The sequence below is a fragment of the Tenrec ecaudatus genome, chromosome 16 (genome assembly GCF_050624435.1).
Source record: "Tenrec ecaudatus isolate mTenEca1 chromosome 16, mTenEca1.hap1, whole genome shotgun sequence".
Classification (NCBI taxonomy): Eukaryota; Metazoa; Chordata; class Mammalia; order Afrosoricida; family Tenrecidae; genus Tenrec; species Tenrec ecaudatus.
The window spans coordinates 80,364,964-80,392,454 of record NC_134545.1 but is presented as its reverse complement, the minus strand read 5'-3'; the positions used below and the strand labels follow the sequence as shown (position 1 = coordinate 80,392,454).

General features: G+C 40.7%; 1 protein-coding gene across 4 annotated transcripts in view; it reads left to right on the top strand.

Annotated features, from left to right (window-relative positions):
* The first annotated feature begins 21,154 nt into the window (after positions 1 to 21,154).
* Positions 21,155 to 27,491, top strand: part of TCTN3 (tectonic family member 3) — a 28,332-nt gene continuing 21,995 nt past the window's right edge. For all 4 annotated transcript variants that reach the window (XM_075533711.1, XM_075533709.1, XM_075533710.1 and 1 more), the window contains exons 1-8: positions 21,155 to 21,466; positions 21,616 to 21,739; positions 22,164 to 22,282; positions 24,580 to 24,707; positions 24,928 to 25,036; positions 25,124 to 25,239; positions 26,339 to 26,374; positions 27,079 to 27,153. In XM_075533711.1, the coding sequence (XP_075389826.1) occupies positions 21,214 to 21,466; positions 21,616 to 21,739; positions 22,164 to 22,282; positions 24,580 to 24,707; positions 24,928 to 25,036; positions 25,124 to 25,239; positions 26,339 to 26,374; positions 27,079 to 27,153 (960 nt within the window). In that variant the 5' untranslated portion in view covers positions 21,155 to 21,213. The remainder of the gene's footprint in view (positions 21,467 to 21,615; positions 21,740 to 22,163; positions 22,283 to 24,579; positions 24,708 to 24,927; positions 25,037 to 25,123; positions 25,240 to 26,338; positions 26,375 to 27,078; positions 27,154 to 27,491) is intronic.

Below are 27,491 nucleotides of genomic sequence, written 5' to 3'. Positions count from 1 at the left end.
AGGCTCACTTCCACCATGCTTTACTGAGTGTAACAGTTATAAACCTCCACAGAGGAACTGTTCTCAGTTCCCTGTCACTATACTGCAACAACCAGTTTTTTTTAATTACCTTGAGCAAAATTTTCATTGTACGTGATATTGTTCAATATTTCTGTTGCATAACCTACCTTTAGAATGGGTACAAATATGTATCTCTTCCAGGTAGCTGTCTTCCAAATGTCTTGATACAGACTACAGAGCACTTCCAGTATTGCATTCATTGACTGAAACATCTAAGTGCATATTCCAATGCCCTTCATTAATTGTAAGTTGGACTTTTCTCTTCAATACCATTGGCTGTTGACGATGGGCTATCTCTTGAAACAGCTGAACATCAACCAATTCTTTTTGGTACAGTGACTGTGTGTTCCTTCTAGCTTTGGTTGAAACTTCCTCCATCATTCAAAATTTTGCTCACAGAATCCTTCAACATTTCAACTTGAGTTTTGAATTTTTTCTTCAGTTCTTTCAGTGTGAGAGATGCTGAGTGTGTTCTTCCATTTGGGTTTTCTAGTCCCAGGCCTTTGTACATTTCATTATCAACTTGATGGCTATGCGTTTGGTTTTAGGGTTTTGTCTTCTTGAACCACCCTTTGAAATCTTCTGTTCAGCTTTTACTTCATCATTTCTTTCTTTCACCTTAGCTATTCTAAAATCAAGAACTAATTTCAGAATCTCTCCTGATATTCATCTTGGTCTTTTCTTTGTTCCTGTCTTTTCAATGGCCATTTGCTTTCCTCATCTATGATGGTCTTGATGTCATCCCACGGCTCATTGGGTCTCCTGTCATTAGTGTTCACTGCATCAAATCTATTCTTGAGATGGTATTTAAAGTGGTGTACTCAAAAGCATATTTTGGTTTTTGTGGACTTGTTTTAATATTCTTCATCTTTAACCTGAACTTTCAAATGAGCAATTAATGATCTATGCTACATTCACACCCTGGTTTTGCTTGGACTGATGATTCTCCATGGTCTCTTTTCACAGATGTATTCTACTTGAAACCTATGTATTCCATCTAATGAGATTCATGTATATAGTTACTGCTCATAATGTTGAAAAAATGTATTTGCTCCACTAAAACCTATTTACCATGGGTGACCCTGCTGGTATTTGAAATATCAGTGGTATTACTTCTAGCACCACAGTAACATCATGCAAGTTACAACCAGGTATGACAGACTAGTGGTGGAACAATGCATCATATATTCTAAATTTATAAGCATGTAAGTGTAGATGCAATGTATATGAAATGTAACATCCATTTGTTAAACTGGCAACTAGAATTAGGAACAATTTAGGTTCAAAATCATTTAATAAGATTTCATTAAATTTCTGAAAAACGTTTCCAGCTGTATTTTTACATTTTAATGTTATTGTTCACATTTACCCTTCAATGTAGCAGAGAATTTTGAATATATTAGAAGATAAATCATTTCTTGAAAATTCGTTCAATTAAAATTGTTACATTTACCTTAGTGTACATTTAAAAATTAAAAGATATTCAAATTCTGTATACTTTCTGTGGAAGTTTTTAAAAATAGCTAGACATTTTGGATATACCCCTCATCCACAGATGAGCCTCTATACACACTTCCTTTGAAACTAGTTATATTTTGAACTAGGTGGCTTCTACGTCATGAAAGGCCTGGAACTTCTGCCTTGCTCACTAGAATGTTCTCCCTTGAAACAAGAATTAAGAGTTCAACTATTGTGTGGCTGCTGTACATCACAGAGTGAGACCACATGCAGGCCGTCTAGTCTCAGCTAAGCTTAAAATCAAACCAAACCCATTGTCATCAAACCTCATGTGCTACAGAAGAGAAATGTTCCAGAGTTTTGTTAGCTGGAACCTGTAGGAGCTGGATCACCTGGCTGTTCTCCCATGGCACCATTGGGTAGCTTCCAACCACCAAGACTAAGCCTAGTTTTCCGGTATTCCCATTCCAGATACCAGACATGCGGATAAAGAAGCTTCCACATGTTTCTAGCAGAATGAAGCAAAACAGGGACCAACATGGATTTTTAATTTGGGGTGATACAGAATGAAAATTAATTGGACAAATATATAGTAAAAACCTTGGAATGGGAGGCTCAAAAGAAGTATAGTGAGCCCTTTCAGGAACCTAATACATGAGATTGAATTATTGGCAGGACTGGGGAGAGTAGCACACATTCAAAGTGGGATGGTTGGCTGCCATCTTTGATTTGGGCATCACTATTTCCCAGTGTGTTGGGTAAGAGGTTTGGTTGCTATGCAACATGTACACTGTGCTTGTTTTCAAAGAGGGAGATTAAGCTTTCAGCAAGGCTTTAACAAGCAATTTTCCCCTTTCCAGTTATCATTCCAATTCATCCAGGTTTTTAAAACTCAGGTCTGTTATGGTTTTGCTTCTTTGGTCATGATTGAACTAGGAATAACCAGTTAGTTAGAAGGACTTGTTTGTAGATCCTAGCTCTTCCAGTCTAGCTGAGATCCCAGATAATGTGAACCAGAATTATGTGTTGTCTGCTATGCTCTATCCAAATTCTTTTCTCAGAGAGTTCATAAAAATGACACAACAGTTGTCATTTTATGCCAAAAAAACTTTTAGAGTGGTTTGTTAGATAGCAAAAATATCTAAGACATGTTTAATCTGTTATAGTTTATTTTTTTACTTAGATCATGGTAGATAACTCAGAATGAATATAAATTAAACCAGTGATTAAAAAATACTTGCAAAGAGGCAGGAAAAGTTTGCAAGAAAAAGCAGTAAGAGATTCTAGAAAAAGCAGGAGTCTGGTTCAGCTTTCATTAAATTTCTTTGTTCTCCATACTCCCCTTGCTAAGAACAACTAAAACTCCTGAGGATGGGTAGGTAGAGGACAGATATGAAATACAGAGAAAGGAAGACAGCCTGATTCACATTCATCATTAAAAAAGACATTTCAAGTTCTAGCTTGAAGTACAGTGCTATCTGTGAGAAGATAATGTCCAAAGGCCTACACAGAAGACCAGTTAATAGGATTAGTATTCAGACTTATGCAACAACCACTAAAGCCAAAGAAACTGAAGAATCAAACTAACTTCTGCAGGCCGAAGTTACTCGAACCAGAGGCTTAAATAATTATTAATGATCAGAATGCAAAGTTGGAAGTAAAGAAAAATGCATAGTTGAAAATATGGCCCTGGTGAGAGAAATGATGCTAGAAATCAGATGACGGAATTTTCCACTACAAATATCTATTTTTCAACAATATAAATGGTGACTATAAAAGTGAATCTCACATAGGAATCAAATCAACTACATCTTGTGAAGAGAAGCTCAATATCACCAGCCAAAAGAAGGCCATGGGATGACTGTGGAGCAACTATTAATTGCTCATGTTCAAGTTCAGGCTGAATCTGAAAAAAGTTAAATTCAGTCTCAAGATTAAAAAGACTACTTTGAGTATTGCGGTAGTTCCATAATCTGGTGTCAATTTGAGTATTAAGAGTGTAGGGGTGGAGTCTAGTCTGTTGATCAAGATATCGCCAATGAAGCCTCTGTGAGGGCATGGCCTTCTCCTGAGGATTCTCCTGCATTTTCTTCTTGGAGGCGGGAGACACTCTTTCTCTCTCTCCTCACTCCCTGCGAGACATCCCTGTGGAGAAAACACATGGACAGACACTGATGGAGCCAGACCTCTGGAGCCAGAGACACCATGTGGAGACCCCCGCCAGCGCTGAGATGCTTACAATGCCACTGGATCCACAAGGCTTCCAACCCACTGGCCTGTGATCTTCCTGGAGTCAGTGTCATTGCATGTGTTGCGTGAGTCTGAAGAGGAATTTACAGATTGGTATCGGACATATAGGCTAATATCGGACTTATGGAATTGGTCTGAACTGGGCTAGGATGTTTTCTTAATGTGCAATTACTCTTTATATAAAGCTGTTTCTTATACACATATGAGTGTCTATGAATTTGTTCCTCTAGTCTACCCAGACTAACACAAGTATATTCACATGAATTTAGAGACTGCCTCAAGAATAGATTTGACCCCTGGACACTAGTAATCAATATGAGGGAGCTACAGAAAATTCTTGGGAAAATTTCATTTGTCTTTTTGATAAATTTTCCCACTGATTTCACATGAAGAAAGCAAAAGATCATTAAAAATACAGGAAAGGAAGAAAAGACTAAGATGTATGCCAGAAGAGACTCAAACTTCCTCTTGAATATAGAGTAGCAAAGACAAAAGGAAGAAATGACGAAGAGCTGAACAGAAAGTTTCAAAGAGGGGCTCAGGAAGACAATGTCACAGCATTCTAATGAAAAGAGGAGTGGATTGTAAACTCTGGCACATACACACAATGGAGGCTCTGCCGCACTGAAAAGCACGAACGAACACATGAAACACGCTACTTTGTGGGAAGAGCTGGAAGGAATTACGTTAAGCTGGCAGAACCCTGCCCTAAGATGACTGAAGCTTAAATAAAGACTAGACCCTGAAGTCTTCTTAACAAACAAGAGTGGAGTTTAATAAGTATCTAACGAGCACTATGCTCTTTCAAGGACTAGGGGATCAAAGCGACACCAGCAATTTAAAAGATTAAGTGGAATCTTCTTTAGGCAATGCATTTACGTGAATAAATAAAGAATAACAAAGAAAGTGAGAGATAGTTACGCAAAGAACCTTAATGTCCCTAAAAGCTATGTGTAGAGACTGGACCCCTGAACTGATGTGGGGTTTGCTGTGTATATTACTAACAACAGCAACAAAAAATATATTCAAATTTCTTCTTTTTCCTCAAATGTGTACCAGTTGAGCTAATTTAGAAATAGCATACACCTTTTAAAAGCCTTATTATAAAACAATTCATTAAAATGTTTAAAATTAAAATCTATGAAGCCTAGAAATGATTCATTAAGTTACACATATTCTCAGGATAAATACATAAATAAATAAAATATATGAAGCCTTACAGATTAAACTCTCATTGCCATTTCATTCAAAATTAGCTGGATACCCCAAGGGCCACACCAGAATCACTTGAGGTGGAAATATGAATGAATAAACTGGGCCCTATCTCAAAACTACCTGTAGCCGTTGGACTTAGGACTGAAACTACCTGATGGAAGAGGAGGCAAAAGATGGCTGCCCCAAGATTGTGGGAAGGGCAACCATTGGACCTGGGTTGGGACCCTTGGCTTAGTGGGCATCCAGTGAAAAGGGACCCAGAGTTACCATATATTTGGTACCTCAATGCTCCCCTTACATTAATAGGTATTAATCTGATAAAAGGATCTTCCCTTGTAAGAAATGACATAGAAAAATTTCCCCTAGAACCAGCCTCCATGCACAATGTGAACAGAGCTCAATCAATTAAGAAATCAGTCTGTTCAAAGCAACATTTATAGATTGAAGCTCACATTTAGACTATACTCAATGCCTTATACCACAGGGGCATCATTTACAGTGTTCTTTTTGTGTGGGTCTTTTTTCCTTTTCATTTCTGTCTTTGTTTGTTTCTGTGTTCTTTGGTTGTTTTCTTGTTGGTTTTGTTTTTGTCAAGCTAAGGTAAACTAGAGTGGTTCATAACTCGTGGACCAAGCAGATGGAGTCTGGGATCACACTTAATTCTAGCCCCAATCCAAGAAAAATCCAATCTTATAACATGATCCTGCTCCATACTCACCTTTAAGAAGAGGTCACTGAATAACGATGCCACAGCAAAGTGTTGTGAAGAAAGCAGATGGTACACACACACATACACCATCAATGGAATCGTGCCTGGGATCTTAAAGACATATTCAAACAAGCAGCCATACAAATGAGGTGTCAACTAAGTCCACATCCAAGAAGCACACCAGCTGGTGTGATCCAAAAATAACAAAATCCAAATATGATGGAGAAGAAGTATTAGACCTTAAATTGTAAGCACCCAAATTGTAGACAGCTATGGAGGACAGTGGGAACCCAAACTCCATCTGCAAAATACGGAGGCAGAATAAGCCTCTGGCAGATCCCCTCTGGCCATAGGCGAGGGTCAGAAATAGCTTTACTCTCAGACAGCAGCTACTGTAAACTTGATTGTGGTGGATCAAACTATAGCATAACACTTGGCCTGACGACCGTCCTCCTGACCCAACCTAAATTTGCTCTAGGCTTAAGTATTTCTGGCTTGTTTCATGACAGAAATGTCTTTTTTTTTTAATATTGTTGGTGGTCTTTTCTTTTTCACTCCTTTTAAAATTTTTATCTGTACGTTATGATTATTACTGTCTTCATTCTGCTTCATGTTGTTTTTTATTGTTCCCCAGCTTATGAAACTCAGAAGGAATGGAAGAATAGAGACAATAACTGATATAAGGGTTCGGGTGGGGGTTGGAGGAGCAAAAAATGACTGTGAGCGGGAGGAGGGAGCACTAGAACTGACTGTGATGATGGATAGACAGCTCTTTTTAAAAGGGAGTTAAAAATGAGAGCGTATGATATGTGGCTTTTTAAAATCATTTTATTGGGAAATCTTACAGATATTATAACAATCCATAAATCAATGATATCAAGAGAACTTGTACATATGTTGCCATCATCATTTTAAAAATAACTTTCTACTTGAGCATTTGGTAACAGCTATTCATTTTTCCCTCTCTCCCCCACCCTCATGAACCCTTAATAAACTATATATATATATTTTCATATCTTACACCATCTGCTGTATCCCTTCACCCACATTTATATTTGTCCCCGGGGGGAGGGTTTATGCATCCATCATTGCTATCAGTTCTTCCTTGCTCCCCTTCCCCTCCCCTCCTCACGGTAGCACTACTACTTTTACTGTTTCGGAGGGGGCTAGCTGTCCTGGAATCTGCATGTCGAAAGCACTTATCTGTATCACTGTACATATTCCGGTCCGGCAGGCAGAAGTGAGGTAATGATAGTGGGGGGTATGCTAGCAGGCAGCATTAAAGAGCTAGAGCAAGGTTGTGTGTTTCATCGGTGCCATACTGCACACTGGATGAATAGTCCCTTCTGTGGGACCCTTCTGTGAGATACATGAATTTTATATCAAGAAAACTAAAAAAAAGAAAGAAACCAAAGTTGACCAATGGATACCATGGTTGAAGGAGGAAGAGTTTTGGCTCATGGGGCATTGATTTTATGTTAATGGGTTGTGAAATAACTTGGAAAACTATATCAATAATGGTTGCATAACTGAGTATAATCAATGGCACTGAAGTATAGATGTAGAAGGTGTTGAATTGAAGAAGAATTGAAGAATTTGTTTTATATATTTTTCCCACAGGTAAAAATAATAATTACACTCATAATTAATACAAAGAAGAAAATGTGCTAAAATTGATTATAGTAATGATTGTGGGAAAAGTGCCAATAAAACTATTTAAAAGATTAGCTGGAAAAATAAAAGGCTAAAGTGGGGCTTAGTTTTCATAGATCTTAATAAACTCTTTTAGCAAAATTCTAGCCATGGACAAGAAAATCTATTAGATATTGAATTATATTATTATCAAGCATTGAAAACATGTTTACATTTTCTCCTCTTACCAAATAAACTCTGCCCCAATCTGAAAATTGAATTCAAGATCAAGTTTCATCCGGTTTCCCTGTGACCTCAGCAAGTTCAGAAAATCTAAGATTAAAGGTCAGAGAAACTTGCCCTACCACTGTGATGAGTCTTTGTCTCCTGATTTCTCTGCTGCATTAAACTACTCAGTGGTTCCCAGGGTGGTAGGCTACAATGGTGGAGACCTGTTATACTCCTTGTCCTTCTAGTGATGCCCTCTGGTAAAGCCCTCCCACACTGTTCTGAGGTAGTCGTGTGCCTGGCTTCTTCCAAGACATTACCAAATATGACACAAGTAGAGGCTTGAAAGGTGCTTTCACAGGTGCTTGCCTCTGCTGCTGCTCTTTAAAATCTGAGAGCCCTCCATGTAAGAATTTTGGGTTAGCTTACTCACCATTGCCATTCAGCAGACTACAATTTATAATGAAATAAATAAACAAACAAAACCAAAAAACCCACACTGCCATCACGGTGATTCCAACTCATGATGACTCTGTAGGACAGAGTAGAACTGCACCTGTAGGTTGCTAAGACTATACATTTTGACAGGAGTAGGAAGTCTCGTTTCCTATGGAGCAGCTGGTTGTTTTGAACTGCTGACCTTTCAGTTAACAGACCAACGCACACAGTTCATTATGCCACCAGCACTCCTTCCAATTCGTAGCTACCTTATATAGGATTTTTGAGGCTATAAATCTTTCTTGGAGCAGACAGCCCCATCTTTTTACCATGGAGCTGCTCATGGGTTTGAACCAAAAACCTTGTGGTTAGCAGTCCAACGCTTGGCCAATAGTACCACCAAGCTAGCTTTCTAGAGAATGGCAATCCAAGGAGAAGAGAAAGGAGCCATACCACCTGAACCCCCAACCCCAGACCCAAGACCAACCAGCCTGCCAATTTTAAGACATGTGAGTCCATCCCAGATCATCCAGTCCCACCCAAGCCAACTCAAACCAGCCAGTGACCCAAGACGTTATGAGAAATTAAATTTGTTATTTGAAAATACTATTTTAAGTGTAGTCTTTAATCTCCATCTTTAAAACGCTTCAAGTTCTCTTTCCTTTCAGGAAGCAAAGTTGTGTCATCTGTATACCAGACTGTTAATGAGTCTTCCTCCCATCCGCATGATGCTTAGATTCCTCTTCACATGACTTCTCCAATGATTTGCTCAGCATACAGATTTCATAAGGACAGTGAAAGGATTTGACCCTGATGTACACCATTCCAATTTTCAGCCGTGCACTATCCTCTTGGTCCATTTGAATGATTTCCTCTAGGTCTCTTCTGAGTCCAGCTTGAATTTGTGGGAGCTCCCTGTTGGTATACTGCTGCAATTGTTTTCATTATTTTCAGCAAAATTTTACTTGCATGCGATATGATATTGTTCCATAATTTCCACATTCCAATGGATCACCTTTCTTTGGAATGGGCACAAACATGTATCTCTTCCAGTTAGTTGATCAGATAGTTGTCTTCCATGTTTCTTAGCATAGACAAGTGAGCACTTCAAGTACTGTTTCACATTACTAAGGGGGGAAACCCACAAACCAGTACTTTCCAACTGAAATAGAATATAAAAAAAACTGAATAATTGGCATGACAATTACATATCCTTTTCTATATAAGGTACAAACCAAACTCTTTTAGTGAAAAAGCATATGCTCACCATGAACTTACATAGCATTTTATTGTGTATTCAGTGAAAGGTCATCAAAACATATTGGGCTCCCATTTGAAATGTTTTATACAAATTGTTCTGTGACATTGGTTCCACCTTCCACAAAGTGTCAATATTCCACTTCCAGTACTCTAGTTTCCTTGTCCCTTATCTTTACTTTAGAATAACTGTTGATATTTTGGTCTCATAACCCAACCAAAGCCAAACCCAGTGCCATTGAGTTGACCGTGACTCATATAGACCGTACACAGAGTTCTAAGACTATAGATTATTATGAAAGCAGATAGCCTGTCTCCTGGCGATCAGCTGGTGGGTTTGAACCACCAACCTTGCAATTAGCATTCCAATGCCTAATCCATAGCACTACCGAGGCTCCTTTTAGATTTCCTACAAATGATTTTCAATAAAGCACTGAACTCATGGGTAATATCCAGTATTCTAGCCATACATTTTTAGCACACTCACTAAAGCATGAGTTTTTTTCAACACTTAGAACTCACTGTGATGGAAGAAATGTTACGTGCTCACTAAGCATCATTTCAAGGAGTTCTGGCGGTGTCGTGGGTTATGTGCTGGGCTGCTCACCACAAAGTCAGCAGTTCAAACGCACCAGCTCCTCAGCAAGAGAACGATGAGGCTTCCTACTCCAGTAAAGAGTTATAGCTGGAAACCGATAGGGGTAGTTCCACCCTGTTCTTTATGGTTGCTGAGTCAGAATCGACTTGATGGCAGTGAGTCCTTTGTAAGAAGCATGATTTCATCTTCTCCGTGGGCAGAAAGAAAACTATATTTCCCAGCCTTGCCTGCAATTTGGTGGTGGTAAGTGACTGAATTAGAGACTGCGGGAATGGGACATATCATCTTTCCAGAGCCCGAAAGCTTCTGAAAAGATCCTTATCCCTCTTGTCCCACATCTTATCTCCCGAGACCTCAGTGAAGCCACTAAAGGAGACCTGGTGCATCTGACTGCTAACTGAAAGGTTGGCTGTTCTAACCCAGCAGTCACTCCATGGGAGAGAAAAAGGGGGGGCGGCAGCAGGCTACCATAAAGATTCAGTCTTAGAAACCTTATCTGGCAGTTCTACTTGGTTCTTTAGAATTGCTGTGAGTCCAAATGGACCAAACAGCAACAGGGTTAGTGGACCACTAGAGAAGAAGAAACTGAGTCTCTAAATGACGTACTGTGGCCAGTTTCCACACTAACCTTCACTGAACTGTGGTGTTATGAATGTGTGAAGATATTCTTGAGATTGAGTTTAGCCTCTTACATCATATAACATTAGTCATATTACTACCAACTATATCTGTACTCTCTCCATTAGTAATTGGGGAGGGGGCACAACACTTCAGTAACATGATTAACTCATCATTTGGTGTTAGTTTTCTCTATTCATGGCTGTTTCTTTAATCCCACGGTTTCTTCTTGGATTTTTTTTTTTGGTACCATGGGACAAATGAAGACTAGAAGACACACATTAGGATTTTATTTTATATAGGGTTATGCAACATGCATATAACGCAAGCTTGCTTGCTGAAATTGAGGACTTGAAACTCCTGCCATGAAGATCAAGGACTGCAGCCTTCAGTATGAATCACAATTCAATGTAAAGAAATCCAAAATTGAAATAAAAGAAAGAAAATCAAAATCCTCACAACTAGACCAATAGGTTACATCATAATAAATGGAGAAAAGGTTGAAGTTATCAAGGATTTTGTCTTGCTCAGACCCAATCGATGTTCATGGAAGCAGCAGTCAGGAGATCAAAGGACGCATTGCATTCGGTCAATCTGCTGCACAAGAGTACTGAAAAGCAAGGCTATGACTTGAGGACAAAGGTGGGCCTGGCCCGGGCCATGGTATTTCAATTGCCCCATATGCATGTGAATGTTGGACATGGAATAAGGAAGCCAGAGAAGAACTGATCCATTGGAATGGTGGTGCTGGGGAAGAATATGCAAAGTGCCATGGACTGCTAAGAGAACAAACTGAACTGGCTAGGAAGAAGTATAAGCAGAGTGCTCTGGTTTCTCCTCTCACCTCCTTTGGCCATGTTGCCGGGAGGGACCAGTCCCTCGAGAAGCACATCGTGCTTGGTAGAGCCGAGGGCCACAGGAAGAGGAAAGCAAGCCCTCAACAAGATGCATGGACACGGTTGCTCTAACAATGGGGCACACATAGAAACAACTGGGAGGATGGAGCGGAATGGGACAGTGTTTTGTTCAGTTGTGCATAGGGTCACTACATATCAGCTCTGACTTGAGGGCACTTAACAACAACAACATTATTGATAATATATGTGAATGTTTTAAAATTAGTTTATTAAGCAATTACCTTGAGTGATAGTTTTATTGGGCACAAAATTCTAGTCTCAATATAGTTTTTCTTTAGCACTTGTAAGATTACACTGATTACTTGCAGCTCGAGTTGGTGATTTGATGTTTGCTATCAATTTTATTTTCATTCCTTGACATTAATTCTGCTGTGGTGAGATGCCATCGAGTCAGCTCCGACTCACAATGACCCTGTGCACAACAGAAGGAAACATTGCTTGGTCCTGGGCCAAACTCCCAGTTATATTTGAGCCCAGTGTTGCAGCTACTTTGTCATTCAATACCCTGGGGTCTTTCTCTTTTTTACTGTCCCTCTACTTTTCCAAACATGATGTCTCTTTCCAAAGACTGGTCTCTCCTGATAACATGTCCAAAGTATGTGAGATGAAGTCTCTCTATTCTCACTTCCAAGACAAATCCATTTGTTCTCTTTGCCGTTCATGGTATCTTCAATATAACTGTCCAATTGAAAAATAGCCAATACCGATTCATTTCACCTCAGTAATGCCTAGGATATCAATCTTTTTGCCATTGATTTAATTTTTTCTGACTTTGAATTTTCTTAGATTCATGCTTCATACATTAAAAGTTCCAGTTACCAGTAGATGTGTACAGCTGTTTCTTCTCATTTTGAATCTTGCCCCGTCAGCAGTTGAGGTCTTGAGAGCTTGATTTCATCCATTAGGGTGGACTCTGCTGTGAGAAGGCAGGTCTTTCTCAGTCATATTTCGAGTGCTTCCAGTCTGAGGGGCTCCTCTTCTGGCACTGTCTCTGACAGTATCGCTTCCACCGCTACTCCTCACATAGGGTCATTGAATCAATAGGGTCATTGAATCAATATGTCTCTATATGTCTATATTTAACAACAACCAAAAAAAAAAACCCTGGGGGATGGACTACAGAAAAGTGGGTGAAAAAAAGTGGGTGAAGGGAGACATCGGAGAGTGTAAGACATGAAAAAATAATCATAATTTCTAAATTATCCAGGGGGAGGTGGGGAGGGAGGGAAGGAGGCAGAGGAAAATGAGGAGCTGATACCAAGGGCTCAAATAGAAAGAAAATGTTTTGAGAATGATGATGGCAACAAATGCATAAATGTTCTTGACACAATGTATGGATTGTGATAAGAGCTGTACGAGCCCCAATAAAATGATTTAAAAATAATAATAATAACAAAAAACAGTAATTGCCCAGTGGATCCTTCATCTACAGATTCACTTCCTTTAGAAAGAAGTACTTCTGGACTGGAAAACACTCCTAAAGACCAACAAACAGTCCGTGAACTAACTACAAGCTTTTCTTTCTTATTGTGTTTTGTTGTTTTTTTTATCATTGGTTTTCTGTTGTTTTGTTGTATACTGTTGCTTGGTTTTACACATATTATTATCTCCACAGGTCTGTCTAAATAAGATAAGATGGATGAACAATCAGGAGGAGAAAACAACAGAACCGACAGTTCCGGGGGGACAGGGAGAGGAGGAGGTAGGGAGAAAGGTAGTGTGGTGTTAACAAACCCAGGGACAAGGGAACAACAAGTGATCCAAATGGGTGATGAGTAGGGTGTAGGAGGCCTGGTAGGGTGTGATCAAGGGTAATGTAACCAAGAGGAATTACTGAAGCCCAAATGAAGACTGAGCATAATAGTGGGACAAGAGGAAAGTCAACGGAAATAGAGGAAAGAGCTTGGAGGCAAAGGGCATTTATAGAGGTCTAAATAAAGGAATTTACATATGTAAATATATTTTTATATGAGGATGGGGAAATAGATCTATGTGCATAAATTTATAGGTTTAGTATTAAGGTAGCAGAAGGACATTGGGCCTCCACTCAAGTACTCCCTCAATGCAAGAATACTTTCTTCTATTAAATTGGCATTCTATGATGCTCACCTTCCCAACACAACCGCCGAAGATAAAGCGGGTGAATAAACAAATGTGGTGAAGAAAGCTGACGGTGCCCGATAGCGGCTGGGGTCTTATAGGCTTGAAGGTAAACAAGCAGCCATCTAGCTCAGAAGCAACAAAGCCCACATGGAAGAAGCACACCAGCCTGCATGATCACGAGGTGGCAAAGGGATCAGTAATCAGGCATCAAAGAACAAAAATTCATATCATTGTGTGCTCACCTCTCTGGCACAACCGCTGAAGACAAAGCTGATGGTGCCTGGGTATCAAAAGAGATAGCATCTGGGGTCTTACAGGCTTGAAGGTAAACAAGTGGCCATCTAGCTCAGATGCAACAAAGCCCACATGGAAGAAGCACACCAGCCTGTGCGATCACCAGGTGTTGAAGGGATTAGGTATCAGGCATCATCAGAACAAAAAATTATTTCATAGTGAATGAGTGAGGAGTGCAGAGTGGGGACCCAAAGCCCATTTGTAGGCCACTGGACATCCCCTTTCAGAAGGGTCTCTGGGAGGAGACGAGGCAGTCAGGGTGAGATGAGCAACGATGAAACATACAGCTTTCCTCTAGTTTCTAAATGCTTCCTCCTCCCCCACTGTCATGATCCCAATTCTACTTTACACCTGGCTAGACCAGAGGATGTATACTGGTACAGATAGGAACTGGAAACAGGGAATCCAGGGCGGATGATCCCTTCAGAACCAGTGGTGAGAGTAGCGATGCCGGGAGAGTGGAGGGAGGGTGGGGTGGAAAGGGGGAACCAATTTCAGGGATCTACATATAGCCTCCTCCCTGGGGGCCGGACAGCAGAAGGGTGGGTTGGGGGAGATGTCGGACAGGGCAAGATATGACAAAATATCATTTAATTTATAAATTTAATTTATAAATTGCCAAGGGTTCGTGAGGGGGTGGAACGGGGAGGAAGGGGAAAAATGAGGAGCTGATGCCAGGGGCCTAAGTGGAGAGTAAATATTTTGAGAATGATGAGGGCAATGAATGTACAAATGTGCTTTATACAATTGATATATATATGGGATTGTGATAAGAGTTGTATGAGTCCCTAATAAAATGATTTTAAAAAGAGAGAAGTATTCCTTTTTATTATCTTCAAGTATTCACTACATACATAAATGAATGCATATGTTTGTTGTTGTTGTTATTAGGAGCCATCCAGTCGATGGTGACACACAGAAACTTTATGCACAACAGAACACAACACGCCCAGCCCTGCACCTTCCTCACAATCGCTCCTGTTCCTGAGCCCATGGTAGCCACCGTGTTCATCCGTCTCAATATAGGCATACAGAAAGAAATAACATATACATTTTACATATATATATAAACTGAGAAATCAGCTAATTTTGTTTTACAATTTAATTCTCCCATTTTTTTCTCATGTGTTTCTGGAACACATGCTAATTAAATGTTACACTTCTAGATTTAATCCTCTGTACCTCATATTTTCTATTTAACTTTTTTCTTCTAGACAGGATATGTCCCTATCCATTTTTTTCTAGAACTTAAAAAAAATTATTAAAAACTATAGTTTTAATTTTCAAGGTTCTCAATCTCTGCTCCTTTCCCAAAGCATTCACCTCTTGCTTTATGAATATTTTCTTCATGTTCTTTCACATACCTCTGTGGACTAACTATATAGTAAGAAAAATTTCTCGAAAACTTATTCTTTTGGGCCCGAGGGAAAATATCTATCTTCAGGTTACTTTGAGTGCAAATTACAAATAATCCATAGAGAGTATTTTTATTAATCTGCTTATTTTCAATCAACTTCTCCCTTCTACCCCCTCTTACCAGGAATTTTATCATTATCATTCACGGTTTCTTCAGGATAAACCAGTTGCCTCCTTCGCTTTGAATCCAATCCATGCATTTCCTAGGTTTCTGTTTGGTCAGTCAACCCTCTTCCAATTTTTCTTCAGAAATAAATGAAAAAGTTCCATCAATTGACGATTACCCCTCCAGCTCCCCATCTACCCATACCTTTGCCCTTTTTTTTTTTTTTCGGTGTTTTGGATTTATACAGTTTTTTCAGTCCTTTAATGCCATTTTTATAAACTTTCAGAGCCAACTGTGTATCTTCTAACATCATTAATTATAATTCATAGTTGATTTATTTTTATTTATTATTTATTGTAAATAATATACATATATACTACAACTATCTGGTGACATAATTATATTTGTCCAGGGCACTCTATTAACTCATGTCACCAGGTGCTAATTCTTCTTGAATTTTATTCAGTGTTCTTGTTTGCCTGGTTATGACTGCTTTTTCCCCAAATGTGTATAACTTCGGATTGAGTGTTCATGTTTGTCACTGAGGTTCCCTGTTAGCCTAGGTGTGTGCTAAATCTGTTTACTGGTTTCTGCCTCCAGGTTGGTAGGAGGAGGGTGCCATGGAAAGTGCAGCTTGGTATGGTGTGTTAGTACCAGTCTTTGGTATGGTGTGTTAGCACCAGTCTTTGGTATGGTGTGTATAGAACACTGGTCTTCCTTGAAGCAAACTGCTCACATAGACGTCCGTGATCCCACTCCTGCCATACACACACTTTGGAACAGATGGCTCTGCTTCCTACTGCATGCAAAACGTTAAGAGGCTGTCCCTACACTGACAGATCAATTAATAACTTACACAATTGTCCCAATGTCACATTGTGACCCCTTGTCTTTTTTTGTCCTGTGTCCTTGAAGCAGTTCCCGAGTCACTAGGAGAGCTTCGGCCTCCATTGAGCAACGATGGCATATCCACTTTGGGTTTGTCTTTTTCAGTGAATCAAGGGCTTTTATTTCAGGAAGGGCCCTGAAAGATGCATATACTCTTCAGGTTCAAAAACTTTGCCCAGGGTCATGCCACTGTAAATATGTGAGAGAACACGGAATGGGGAGACTTGCAGGCTAAAACTGAAATAATATATCAAAAACATCACGTACCAGAAAATAGAAATGGCTTGATTAGGGCTTGTTCCATGAATGCGCGCTCATCTGTGCTGGACCTAAGGGAAGGAAGGCATCCCAGGCTGCTGAGTTGGATGGCATTGTCAAAACCTGGAAGATCGTCAGAGGGCAGCAGTTACCGATTCATTAGGATCCTGTCTCTCGGGGTTTTATAGCCACTTTCAAATGCTTCCTATCTTTCAAAGACATTCAAACTGCCTGGTGCTCTGCGAGAACCCCCTTCATTGATGTTCCATATCAAGGAGTAGCCCCATCTGTGTGAAAATTTGGGGATTTTTAGAGATTTTGGAAAGATGGGAAAAGTAAGGAAAACATTTAACTTATTTTCAGCCTGCCATCTTGATCTAATCTTCTGCCTAAATCTCCAAAAACATCCCACATTCTTTAATTCTAATCATAGACAGCTGCTGTCCTCGTGTGATCTCATCTGGAGTGGTGTCACATTATCATCTCAAGTTAAGACCTGATTGCCATGCCCAAACCAGCCTCTGCCTGGCATTGGTGAGCAAGTTTCCTCCTCTTTCTTCCTCGAAATCATTTTCCAGTTATTAATACTCAAATACAGAAGAACTGAGAATTCCGTATTACATATTCCTAGAAACACATTACAGTACAAGTACAAGTCATCTTCTTGATGACTACAACAAAAATCAGAAAACAAAAATTTTAGACAGTCTAAATGTTTTTAAGTGATAAAATAATAAGAATTTAGAAAGATCCTGTAACATTACTGGTTTATCATTCAATTGTGAAATTATTTCAGTCAACACATCCATGTGTCAAGGCTAATCAATTAAAGAATAACTTACTATTAACTTCTCATGGCTTTATAGCTCAGGTTTCAATTCTAAAATCTAAAAGACTTTCATCAGTATTACAATAGAAATGGTATGCAAAGAAATGCAATACTGAAATAATGTAAATTATAAACACTCCTAAGTGTTACATCTAAAGAATTCCAAAAAAAACAAACTCATGAACATCAAGTCAATTCTAACTTAATGACCCTATAGTAACCCTATAGGACAGTGTGCACCTGCTGTTGTGGGTTTCCCAGACTTTAGCTCTTTACAGCAATAGAAAGCCTCATCTTTCTCCCATTAAACCTAAAGAGTTCAACAAAACGATTTCTCATTTCTTGCCTTCTCTTTTAAAATAATTTTAAAAGTAATTAATGCATATCCACTACATATAAGTCACTATCCTAGAAAGGCCATATGTTACTAAACAAAATAGGCAAATCCCCCTATTTGTAATAGTTTACAGTCTAGTAAATCCACATAATTTGATCATCTGAGTTTGGCTTTCTCCTATAAAAATTATTAGTAAGGTAAGTAAATGTTCTATAGCCAAACATAAACACATATCTCGCTTAATAATCTATCATACAACCATATAAAATTGTTAGAAAGCATTTGTAATATAGAAACACATTTAGTTACTGATCTCAAAGCACTTGAAAATTAAAGTCTTGTCTGAAAAAACAAACAGAGTAGTCCAAGGGAGAGATGGGTTTGTTTAAAATATGAGGGAGACATGAGCACAAGAGAGAAAGAAAGGCACTCAGGTGCACAAATAGGAAAGAAAATAACTGAATCTTTCCATCTTACTATTTTAACTCTTTCAAATTTCTAGGCTATTTATGGTCAATGATTGAGCCTCTCAGATAAGGTTTTCCATACCAAATTACTTACATCAATACAATACTCACAGGAACTTCAAAAAATCTGTGGGGAAATTGCTGATCTTTTGTTATTTTTGCTTTTTTAAAAATCATGTCATTGGGGGCTCTTACAGCTCTTGTCACAATCCCTGTATACATCCATTGTGTCAAGCACATTTGTACATATGTTGCTATCATCATTTTCAAAACATTTTCTTTCTACTTGAGCCCTTGGTATCAGCTCATTTTCCCAGTTCCCCTCCCTCCCTCATGAACCCTTGATAATTTATAAAATTTTTTCATGTCTTACACTGAAAGATGTCTCCTTTTACCTACTTTTCCATTACCCATCCCCCTGGGAGGAGATTATATGGAGATCATTGTGATCCCTTCCCCCTGTCTTCCCCCATTCTCCTGGTATTGCTGCTCTCATTATTGGTACTAAGGAGTTGAGCTGTCCTGGATTCCCTGTGTTTCCATCTCCTATCTGTACCTGTGTACATGCGCTGGTCTAGCTGGGTTTGTAAGGTAGAATTGGGGCGTGGTAGTGGGGGGCGGGGTGGAGAGAAGCATTAAAGAACTAGAGGAAAGTTGTGTGTTTCATTGATGCTATACTGCACCCTGACTGACTCATCTCTTCCTTATGACCCTTCTGTAAGGGGATGTCCAATTATCTACAGATGGACTTTGGGTCTCCACCCCGCACTCCCTCTGGCACATGGATATGATTGTTCTTGGTCTTTGATGCCTGATCCCTGATCCCATCAACACAGGCTGGTATGCTTCTTCCATGTGGGCTTTGTTGCTTTTCAGCTAGAGCGCTGACCATCATCTGACAAGCGGCCATCAAGCTGAGAAGCAACAAAACTCACAGGGAAGAAGCACACCAGCCTGTGTGATTACGAGGTGTTGATGGGATCAGATATCAGGCATCTAAGACCCAGAAGAAAATCATAATAATGTGAATGGGGGGAGGGGAGAGGAGGCACATGGCGTGGGGGTCCAAAACCTATCTGTGGACAATTGGACATCGCCTTACAAAATGATCACAAGGAAGAGAGCCAATCAGGGTGCAGTATAGCACTGATGAAACATACAACTTTTCTCTAGTTCTTTGATGCTTCCTCCCACCGCTATCATGACCTCAATTCTACCTTACAAATTAGACTAGACCAGAACATGCACACTGCTACACATAAGAGCCCCAAGCACAGGGAATCCAGGATAGATAAACCCCTCAGGGCCAACAATGAGAATAGAGATACCAAGAGGATAAGGGGAAGGTGGAGGGAGAAAGGGAATCCATCACAAGGATCAACATACAACCTCTTCCCAGGGGGATGAACAACGGAAAAGTGGGTGAAGGGTGACAGAGGATGATGTAAGATATGAAAATAATAATTTATAACTTATCAAGATTTCATGAGGGAAGGTGGGCAGTAATTGAGCGGATATCAAGAGCTCAAGCAGAAATAAAATGCTGATGGCAGCATATGTACAAATGTGTTTGACACAATGGATGAATGTATGAGTTGTGACAAGAGATTTAAGAGCCTCCAATAAAAGTATTTAATTTTAAAAAAGGACTCATGCTTCACAATTTCAATCCATATCACAAAGCAATAACATTCAAGATCATTAGGGTACTGGCACAAAGATAAGCAAACAGAGCAACAGAACTGAATTTAAAGTCCAAAAATAAACACATGATTTTTGTCAAGCAGGTCAAAATAATTCAATGGGAACACAAATGGTGCTGGGACACTGAATGTGAGAATATGTCTACAAATTATATATCTCCTTAAAAGACTTTCATCCCAAACAATGTAACAAGTCAAAACAAAAAGATAATCCAATTGAAAGTGGGCAAAACTATTACACAAGTTTCCAAAAAAGATATATAGGTATAGAAATGGCCAATAGGAGGGAGCGGGGAGGGAGGGGACCAAAAAAAAAAAGAGGACCTGATGCAAAGGGCTTAAGTGGAGAGAAAATGCTTTGAAAATGATTAGGGCAAAGAATGTTAGGATGTTCGTTATACAATTGATGTATGTATATGTATGGATTGTGATAAGAGTTGTATTAGCCCCTAATAAAGTGTTTTTAAAAATGGCCAATAGGGCAACAAATGTATGTATGTATTATGATAAGAGTTGTATGAGCTCCAATAAAAATATTTATTAAATTAGAAAAAATGAGAAATGGCCAATAAGCACATGACGATGCTCCACATTATTGTCATCCAAGAAATACACATTAAAATCGCAATGACGTATCACTTCACAATCACTAGGAGGAATAGAATCAGTCTTAAGACCATCCTTCTCCATTCTTGCAACATATTTTCTCTTCATTGCTCAGAAAATCTCTTTAATCTTTTCCTCCCCATCTTCCTCACATCTTTGCTTGTGCCATTTTCTTTCCCTGTATTTTCTAGCAATAAAGTACACAGTCCGCGTTCAATGATGTAATTAATTTATTGAGTTCGTTTGATTTCTCACGGCAAAAATTTTAAGAGCTGAACATGCTTTTAATGTGATTTCATAGATCTGAACTGGGTAGACGAAAGATATGGGAAGTATATTTTTTAATATCTAAAACACTTAAGCGGGACTCCCAACCTTTATGTGTGTGGCCATCTGTATATTTTCTTCCCTAGGACCATTATTGGTGCACGGCAACGGTCTCTTACCCCTTTGATACGGGATGAAGAAGATGCCGATTCCAGCTGCGGCCTCTAGGGGGTTGGCTCTGTCAGAGGCCGCCGCTCTGGTCTGTTCGCCGAACTTGTACTGGCATCTGGCGGACCCGCCGAGAACGCGCTCCTTCGCCGGCTCGGCGGCTGGCCGGAAGGCGGAAGCAACGCCACGCCTGGACTGCGAGGGGCCGAACGTGCCGCAAGAATCCCGTTTTCTATTGGCTGACGAGGTGTCAGCCATCACCACGAGCCAATGATCAGGAGCCCGTTCATGACGTCAGACGCTACGCGACTCCTCCCTCCCAGCGCTAGCAACGCGTCTGGGCGACGGCCGAGGAACGCGATCCGGGACCCCGCGGGGTCTCCACTGCTCCATGTGCGCTCCGTGGCTCGTGCTACTGCAGGCGTTCTTCCTGATGAGCCCAGAGGGCGCCTGGCCTCAGCCCTCTTCCTCTCCGGCAGGGTCAGCGCCCACCCCTCCGGGCCAGGGGCCAACGACGCCAGGCAGCACCCCCCAGCCTTCCGATGGCCCTGAAACCCCGCGGGCTTTGACGGAGAGCTCCACGGCGGGTCCTACTGCTGGCACCCCTTCGGCGCCTGGGAACAGGACCGTGGATCTCTTCCCGGGTGAGGGGGACTATTGACCTCTCTGATGTCCAAGTCTGCGAAGAAAGCGAAATTGGAGTGGGTGGGACTGCGGGAAGAGGGAAAATTCTCCCTGGAAGAGTTTGGGAATCCTGGTCTCATTCGCCCTGATTTATGTTTTACTTGCATAGTTTTACCGATCTGTGTCTGTGACTTGACGCGTGGCACCTGTGATGTAAATTGCTGCTGCGACAGAGACTGCTTTCTTCTCCATCCGAGGACAGTTTTCTCCTTCTGCCTTCCTGGGAGCGTAAGGTGCGCTTTAATCGCAGATGGTTTCATCAAAAGGGAATTGAGATTCGGGAATAGGTAATATTTGGAGATAGGGAGAGGGTACCTTCGCCCCACAATACACTCCTAGGACCTGGAACTTTTGTGTTATTCCATGGCTCCCCAAGGTCGTTTTGGCAGCTAGTTTACATTCCAGAAGGCAGGTGCCCATCTCTGGACCTCACTGCTGTCCAGCCGCTTCCAACTCATAGCGACCCTATAGGACATGGTTGAACTGCCTCCCAAGAGTGCAACTCTTCACAGAAATAGAAAGCCTCATCTTTCCCCCACAGAGCAACTGGTGCTCTAGAACTGCTGACCACGTGGTTAGCAAACCTAGGCGCAATCCTGTGTAACTCGGGCTTCTAAACTTCTACTTCCAAATGTGCTTTATCCTCTGTCATCATAGGTCTTCAAGTTGGGTGTGTGTGGACAACTCTCTTATCTTCAGAAGTAATTCCCCATTTCCTACGAGAGTTTTCATCGATTCAAATGGAATTAGGCAGTTTTGCGTCCATGTGAACAACTGTGAGTAGCGACATGTTGACTGCTAAATAATGTAGAAACATTATCGTTGATCATTTATGGAAAATGACCTTTGTCTCTGGCCTGATTCTTTTAAACATTTTTCGACTTTTAAGGTTTTGTTCTTGGCTTGATTTTTTATTTTAAGTTTTATTCTTGCCTAAGTTTCCTTTCTTGCTTGTAAATTTTTATTCTTCTTTTTGGTAAATTTTTATTCTTGTGCTCTAAGTCTCTTTCATTCTGCTAGTCAAGCAGTAGATTGTGTTGGGCTGCTAATAACAAGGATGGCAAGACCTTGTCTTACATACTTTGGGCGTGTTGTCAGGAAAGACTGGTCCCTGGAGAAGGACAGCATGCTTGGTCAAGCAGAGGGACAGCAAACAAAGGAAGGCTCTCAATGAGATGGGCTGACAGCATGGCTGCCACCATGGGCTCAGGCACAGGAACGATTGTAAGGATGGCGCAGGATGAGGCAGTGTTTTGTTCTGTTGCGTGTAAGGTCACTATAGGTTACTCAATGTCCCCTAACAGCAACAACCATCAAAAGAAGATGGAAGGAATACATTGTCACCATGCCAAAAGGAATGACCAACTGTCACCCATTTCAAGAGAGCCTATAATCAAGAACCAGTAGTGTTGAAGGAAGAAGTCCAAGTTGCACTGAAGGAAGCAGCAAAAAATATGGGTTTGACAGGAATTGATGGAATATCCATTGAAATGTTTCAACAAACTGATGAAACCCAGGAAGCACTTATCTATGCCAAGAAGGGATCCATATTATAAGATACCTTTTTTTTTTGCCCATTCCAAATAAAAGTAACCCCAAAGAGTATGGAAATTACCAAACAATATTATCAATATCACACACAAGTCAAATCTTGCTGGAAACAATTCAAAAATAGCTGCAAGAGTACATCAGCAAGGAGCTGCCAGAAATTCAAACCAGATTCAGAAGAAGGAATATCTTTGTAGACGTCATATAGATCTTGGTTGAAAGAGAATACCAGAAAAAAATGTTTACTTGTCTTTTATTAACTATACAAACCATGGATAACATTGGGAAGAATGGGAATGCTAACACTTTGTTGTGCTCATGTGGAGTCTGTACGTAGGCCAAAGGCAGTCATTCCAATAGTACAAGGGAACAGTGTTTGGTTTAAAATCTGCAGGAAAGGTGTGTGTCAGAGTTCTATTCTTTCACCATGCCTGTTCATTCTGGGTGCTGACTAATCCAAGAAGCTGGACTGTATGCGAAAGAATGCAGCATCAGGATTAAAGGGTGGCATATTGACAATATGCAGTATGCAGATAACATAACCTTGTGCTGGCTAAAAGGCGGACTTGCTGGTGATGCACTTGATGACGAAGATCGAGGACCGTAACTTCCAGGTGTGGATTACAACTCAGTTTATAGAAAATGGCAATCCTCACACCTGGGCCAATAGCATCACGATAAACAGAAAAGATTTAAGTCATCACAGATGTCGTCTTACTTGAGCCACAGTCATTGCCCATGGTCTCAGCAGTCATGATGTCAAACGATGCATTGCACCGGGCAAATCTGCACAGACCTTTTTAAAATGTTGAAGAGCAAGTCTGTCCAGCTGAAGATCAAGGTGTGCCTGATCCAAGCCAGGGTGTTTTCAATAGCCTCCTAGACATGTAAAAGTTTAATCATGAATAAAGACTAGAGAAAAATTGATGCCTTTGAGGTATGGTGTTGATGAAGAATATTAAACGTGCCAGGGACTGTCAGAAGAATAAACATCTATCTTGGGAAAACTACAGCCAGAACGCTCCTTAGAAGCAAGGAGGGCAAGACTTCATCTCACATCTTTTCACAGGTTATCAGGAGAGAGCAGTCCTTGGAAAAGGATATCGTGATTGGTAAAGCTGAGGGTCAGCAATGCTCTGGACAATAGAATAAAGGACTGGCCAGCCCCGCACCAGCCTCACCAGGGTTGTTATGTTTGAGTTCATTGTTAAACCACTATGTCAATCCATCTGGAGAGGCTTCCTCTTTTTGGCTGACTGGATCTTAATACTAAAGCAATGATTCAACTCACATTACAAATAAGTTGGGAGGTGATAAAATTGAGTTGACCGCTGGAGATGGAGTGTTGATTGAGCACCTTCTGGATGGTGGTAACACAAGTATATAAGACTTAACATTAGTGCCTTTGCAAACTTTATGTATAGCACTCATCCTTACAAATGTTCTTTCTTTTAATTAGTTATTTGGTATTCTCAAATACATCTTTCTTTTCTCTAAACTCTTTTCTTTTTGAAAAACATTTTAGCAAAATTAAACTATTTTCAGAAGCTCCCAAAGGTTGATAGAACCAACTTTCAGGCCCTGGCTGAAGAGTTTGGAGGCAAAGCATTCATCTCATCATTCGAGTCACATTCACCACCACCTTTTTATAAGGTAAGCCTGCAGGAAGGAGTGGAATTGCTTTCCCCTCAGGCAAGGCAGCTGACAAGGCCTTTGAGGTACCTTCCCAAGATAGGTAAACCACTGTGGGCTATCGCGGAATGCAGTCTGGTCCACAGTAACAGATTAGAGTTAACCCTTGTTTTGTCTTTTCCTTTTCTGGTGTAGTTGTGCCCAGTCTCACGGAAGCACGTTTCTCTTACACTGTGTTTAGGCTGGGGACCCCATCGTGACTTACTTCTCTAAGTGGTCTGTGGTCAGCCTGCTGAGACAGCCTGCAAGTGTAGGACCTGGAGGACTCTGTGCCGACAGCAATCCTGCAGGTGAGTCCCGGGAAGAAGCATCAACCTTGTGTTTATTTAAACATAGGCGTTCTCATTTACCTTTTCCTTAATTCTCTGTATTCTAAGGTTTCCTGGAGAGTAAACATACAACTTGCACTCGCTTCTTTAAGAATTTAGCAAGTAGCTGTAGCTTGGATCCAGCCCTGGACGCTGCCTCTTATTCTAACTTCACGGTCTTAAAGGTAGGTGTGGCCTCTTCCCTCTCTACTCTGCCACCAACGTGGATTTGAAATCAACACATGCGTCCCACTGTGGGTTGTTCATAGGTGCCATCAAGGTAGTCCCTACCCATGGTGCCCCTGTGCACGATAGAACAAAACACTGCCCGGTCCCGCGCCGTCCTCAAGATTATCCCTGTGTGTAAGCCCACGGCTGCAGCCATGGTGTCAATCCATCTCATTGAGGACCTTCATTTTTTTGTTTTGTTTTTGCTGCCCCTTTACTTTATCAAGCATGATGCCCTTCTCCAGGGACTGGTCTTTCCTGACAACATGTCCAGAGTATATAAGATGTCATCCTTACTTCTGAGGAGCACTCTGGCTGTGCTTCTTCCAAAACATATCGGTCCTTTTAGCAGTCCATGGTATTTGAATATAGTTCTGTAGCGCCACAATTCAAATGCATCAGTTCTTCTTCGATCTTCCTTATTCAGTGTCCGACTTTCACAGAGATATGAGGCAGTTGAAAATACCGTGGCTTGAGACAGATGCACCTTAGTCCTCAAAGTAACGTCCTTGCTTTTCAATACTCTAAAGAGGTTTTGTGCAGCAGATTTGCCTAATCTGCATCTTTTGGTCTCTTGACCACTGCTTCCATGAGCATTGATTGTGGATCCAAGCAGACAAAATTCTTGGCAGTTTTTCTCCATTTCTTACGTTAGCTATTGGTCCAGTTGGGGGGATTTTGGTCTGTTGGTAGCTTGTGGAAAATGGTAGGAAAACCAACTATCCACCGAAAGATAAAGCTTCAAACTTACATCACCAGTGTAGTAGATTATCACCCTCCTGCCTACTAGGATTAGCTTGGGAAAGTTTTAAAAATGACATCTCTTTTTCACCAAATCATGGCTTTTACTGTTTGGTAGTTTAGTGGACTTCTCGGTCCATCCAGCTTTCCCTCCAGCTCCAGGGCCTGAATTCTAGTGTAAGGGAAAATCAGGGTGGCAAGGGGAGGAGAATCATTCTAATGTGTGGATCCTGGCAACCCAAAGACTATTGGTAGTACTATGAGAGGGTGAGCTCTTCTGGTGACTTCCTGTGACACCTATGTTGCTTGTTCTAGGTTCCAAGAGGTGTGGCTGACCTGCAGAATATGATGGTATGATGCTTTTTATCAAGAAAATAGGGGAAAACAAGAAAATAGAAAGAGATTCTTTTTTCTCTTTGCATCTGAGGCAATTTTAGCCTAAATCACTGGTTCTCAACCTGTGGGTCACGACCCCTTTGGGGTCGCCCGATTCATAACAGTAGCAAAATTACAGTGATGAAGTAGCCACAAAAATAATTTTACGGTTGGGGTGTGGGGGGTCAGCACAACATGAGGAACTGTATGAAAGGGTCACGGCATTAGGAAGTTTGAGACCCACTGGTCTAGATCATAGTAGCGGGGGGGGGGGGTAATGTGCATGCGATGTATGAAACAATTAAGAATGGATTTAGACCCACCAGTTTCCCAAGTGTATACTTCCAAAAGGTTGGTGGAAAAATTCCATTCTTTTCCATCTATTTTTCTGTGAACTTTTTGACTCCTGTAGGGGAGTAAAGAATATAGTATTCCTAAAATGTGTTCAACCCAACCATGAAATACTCATGCTATATCTAATAGAATTCGTGCTCTAGGAAGTATGTTTTAAGAAGCACTGATCCAGAATGACTTTAAGTTGGAGGCTGGCTATGGGAGGATAGAGAATTGGGATAGGTTAATTAGGGAAAAATAAGCATTTTAGCATAAGTTCTTAGGACAGCCAAGAAAATGCTGCTTTCGAGTTCAGTTGCTTTACATGCTTCCCTTCCTCTTTCCAGGTGCCTGTAACAGTGGTTTCACAAGCTGATTCTCCTCTGTTGTCCGGAAACACTTGTCAAAACGTTGTTTCCCAGGTAGGCATGCTCACCTTGCTGTAGGACTTGACTCTGGACAGATGGATCTTGATCTTCAGTACCCATGGTGCTCAGCCCAACCCCCGCCGCATGCATGTTCATGTGTTACCTGGAGTTTAACATGTCAAAAATGGAGTCCATCAATCACATCCTCTCTGCCATGTTTGGTTCATTTCCTTTGTTGCTGTCCCCCAGTATTCCAGGCCTGGGACATTAAAATTATCACGGAGTTTCGAAAAGTTCCTGGCAAAATACCATGATACTTTCTTTCTATTTGGCCGGGAACTTTTGGAAGTGCCGGGTGTGTTTGTAACTCCTCTTCTGTTTCTCATATTCTC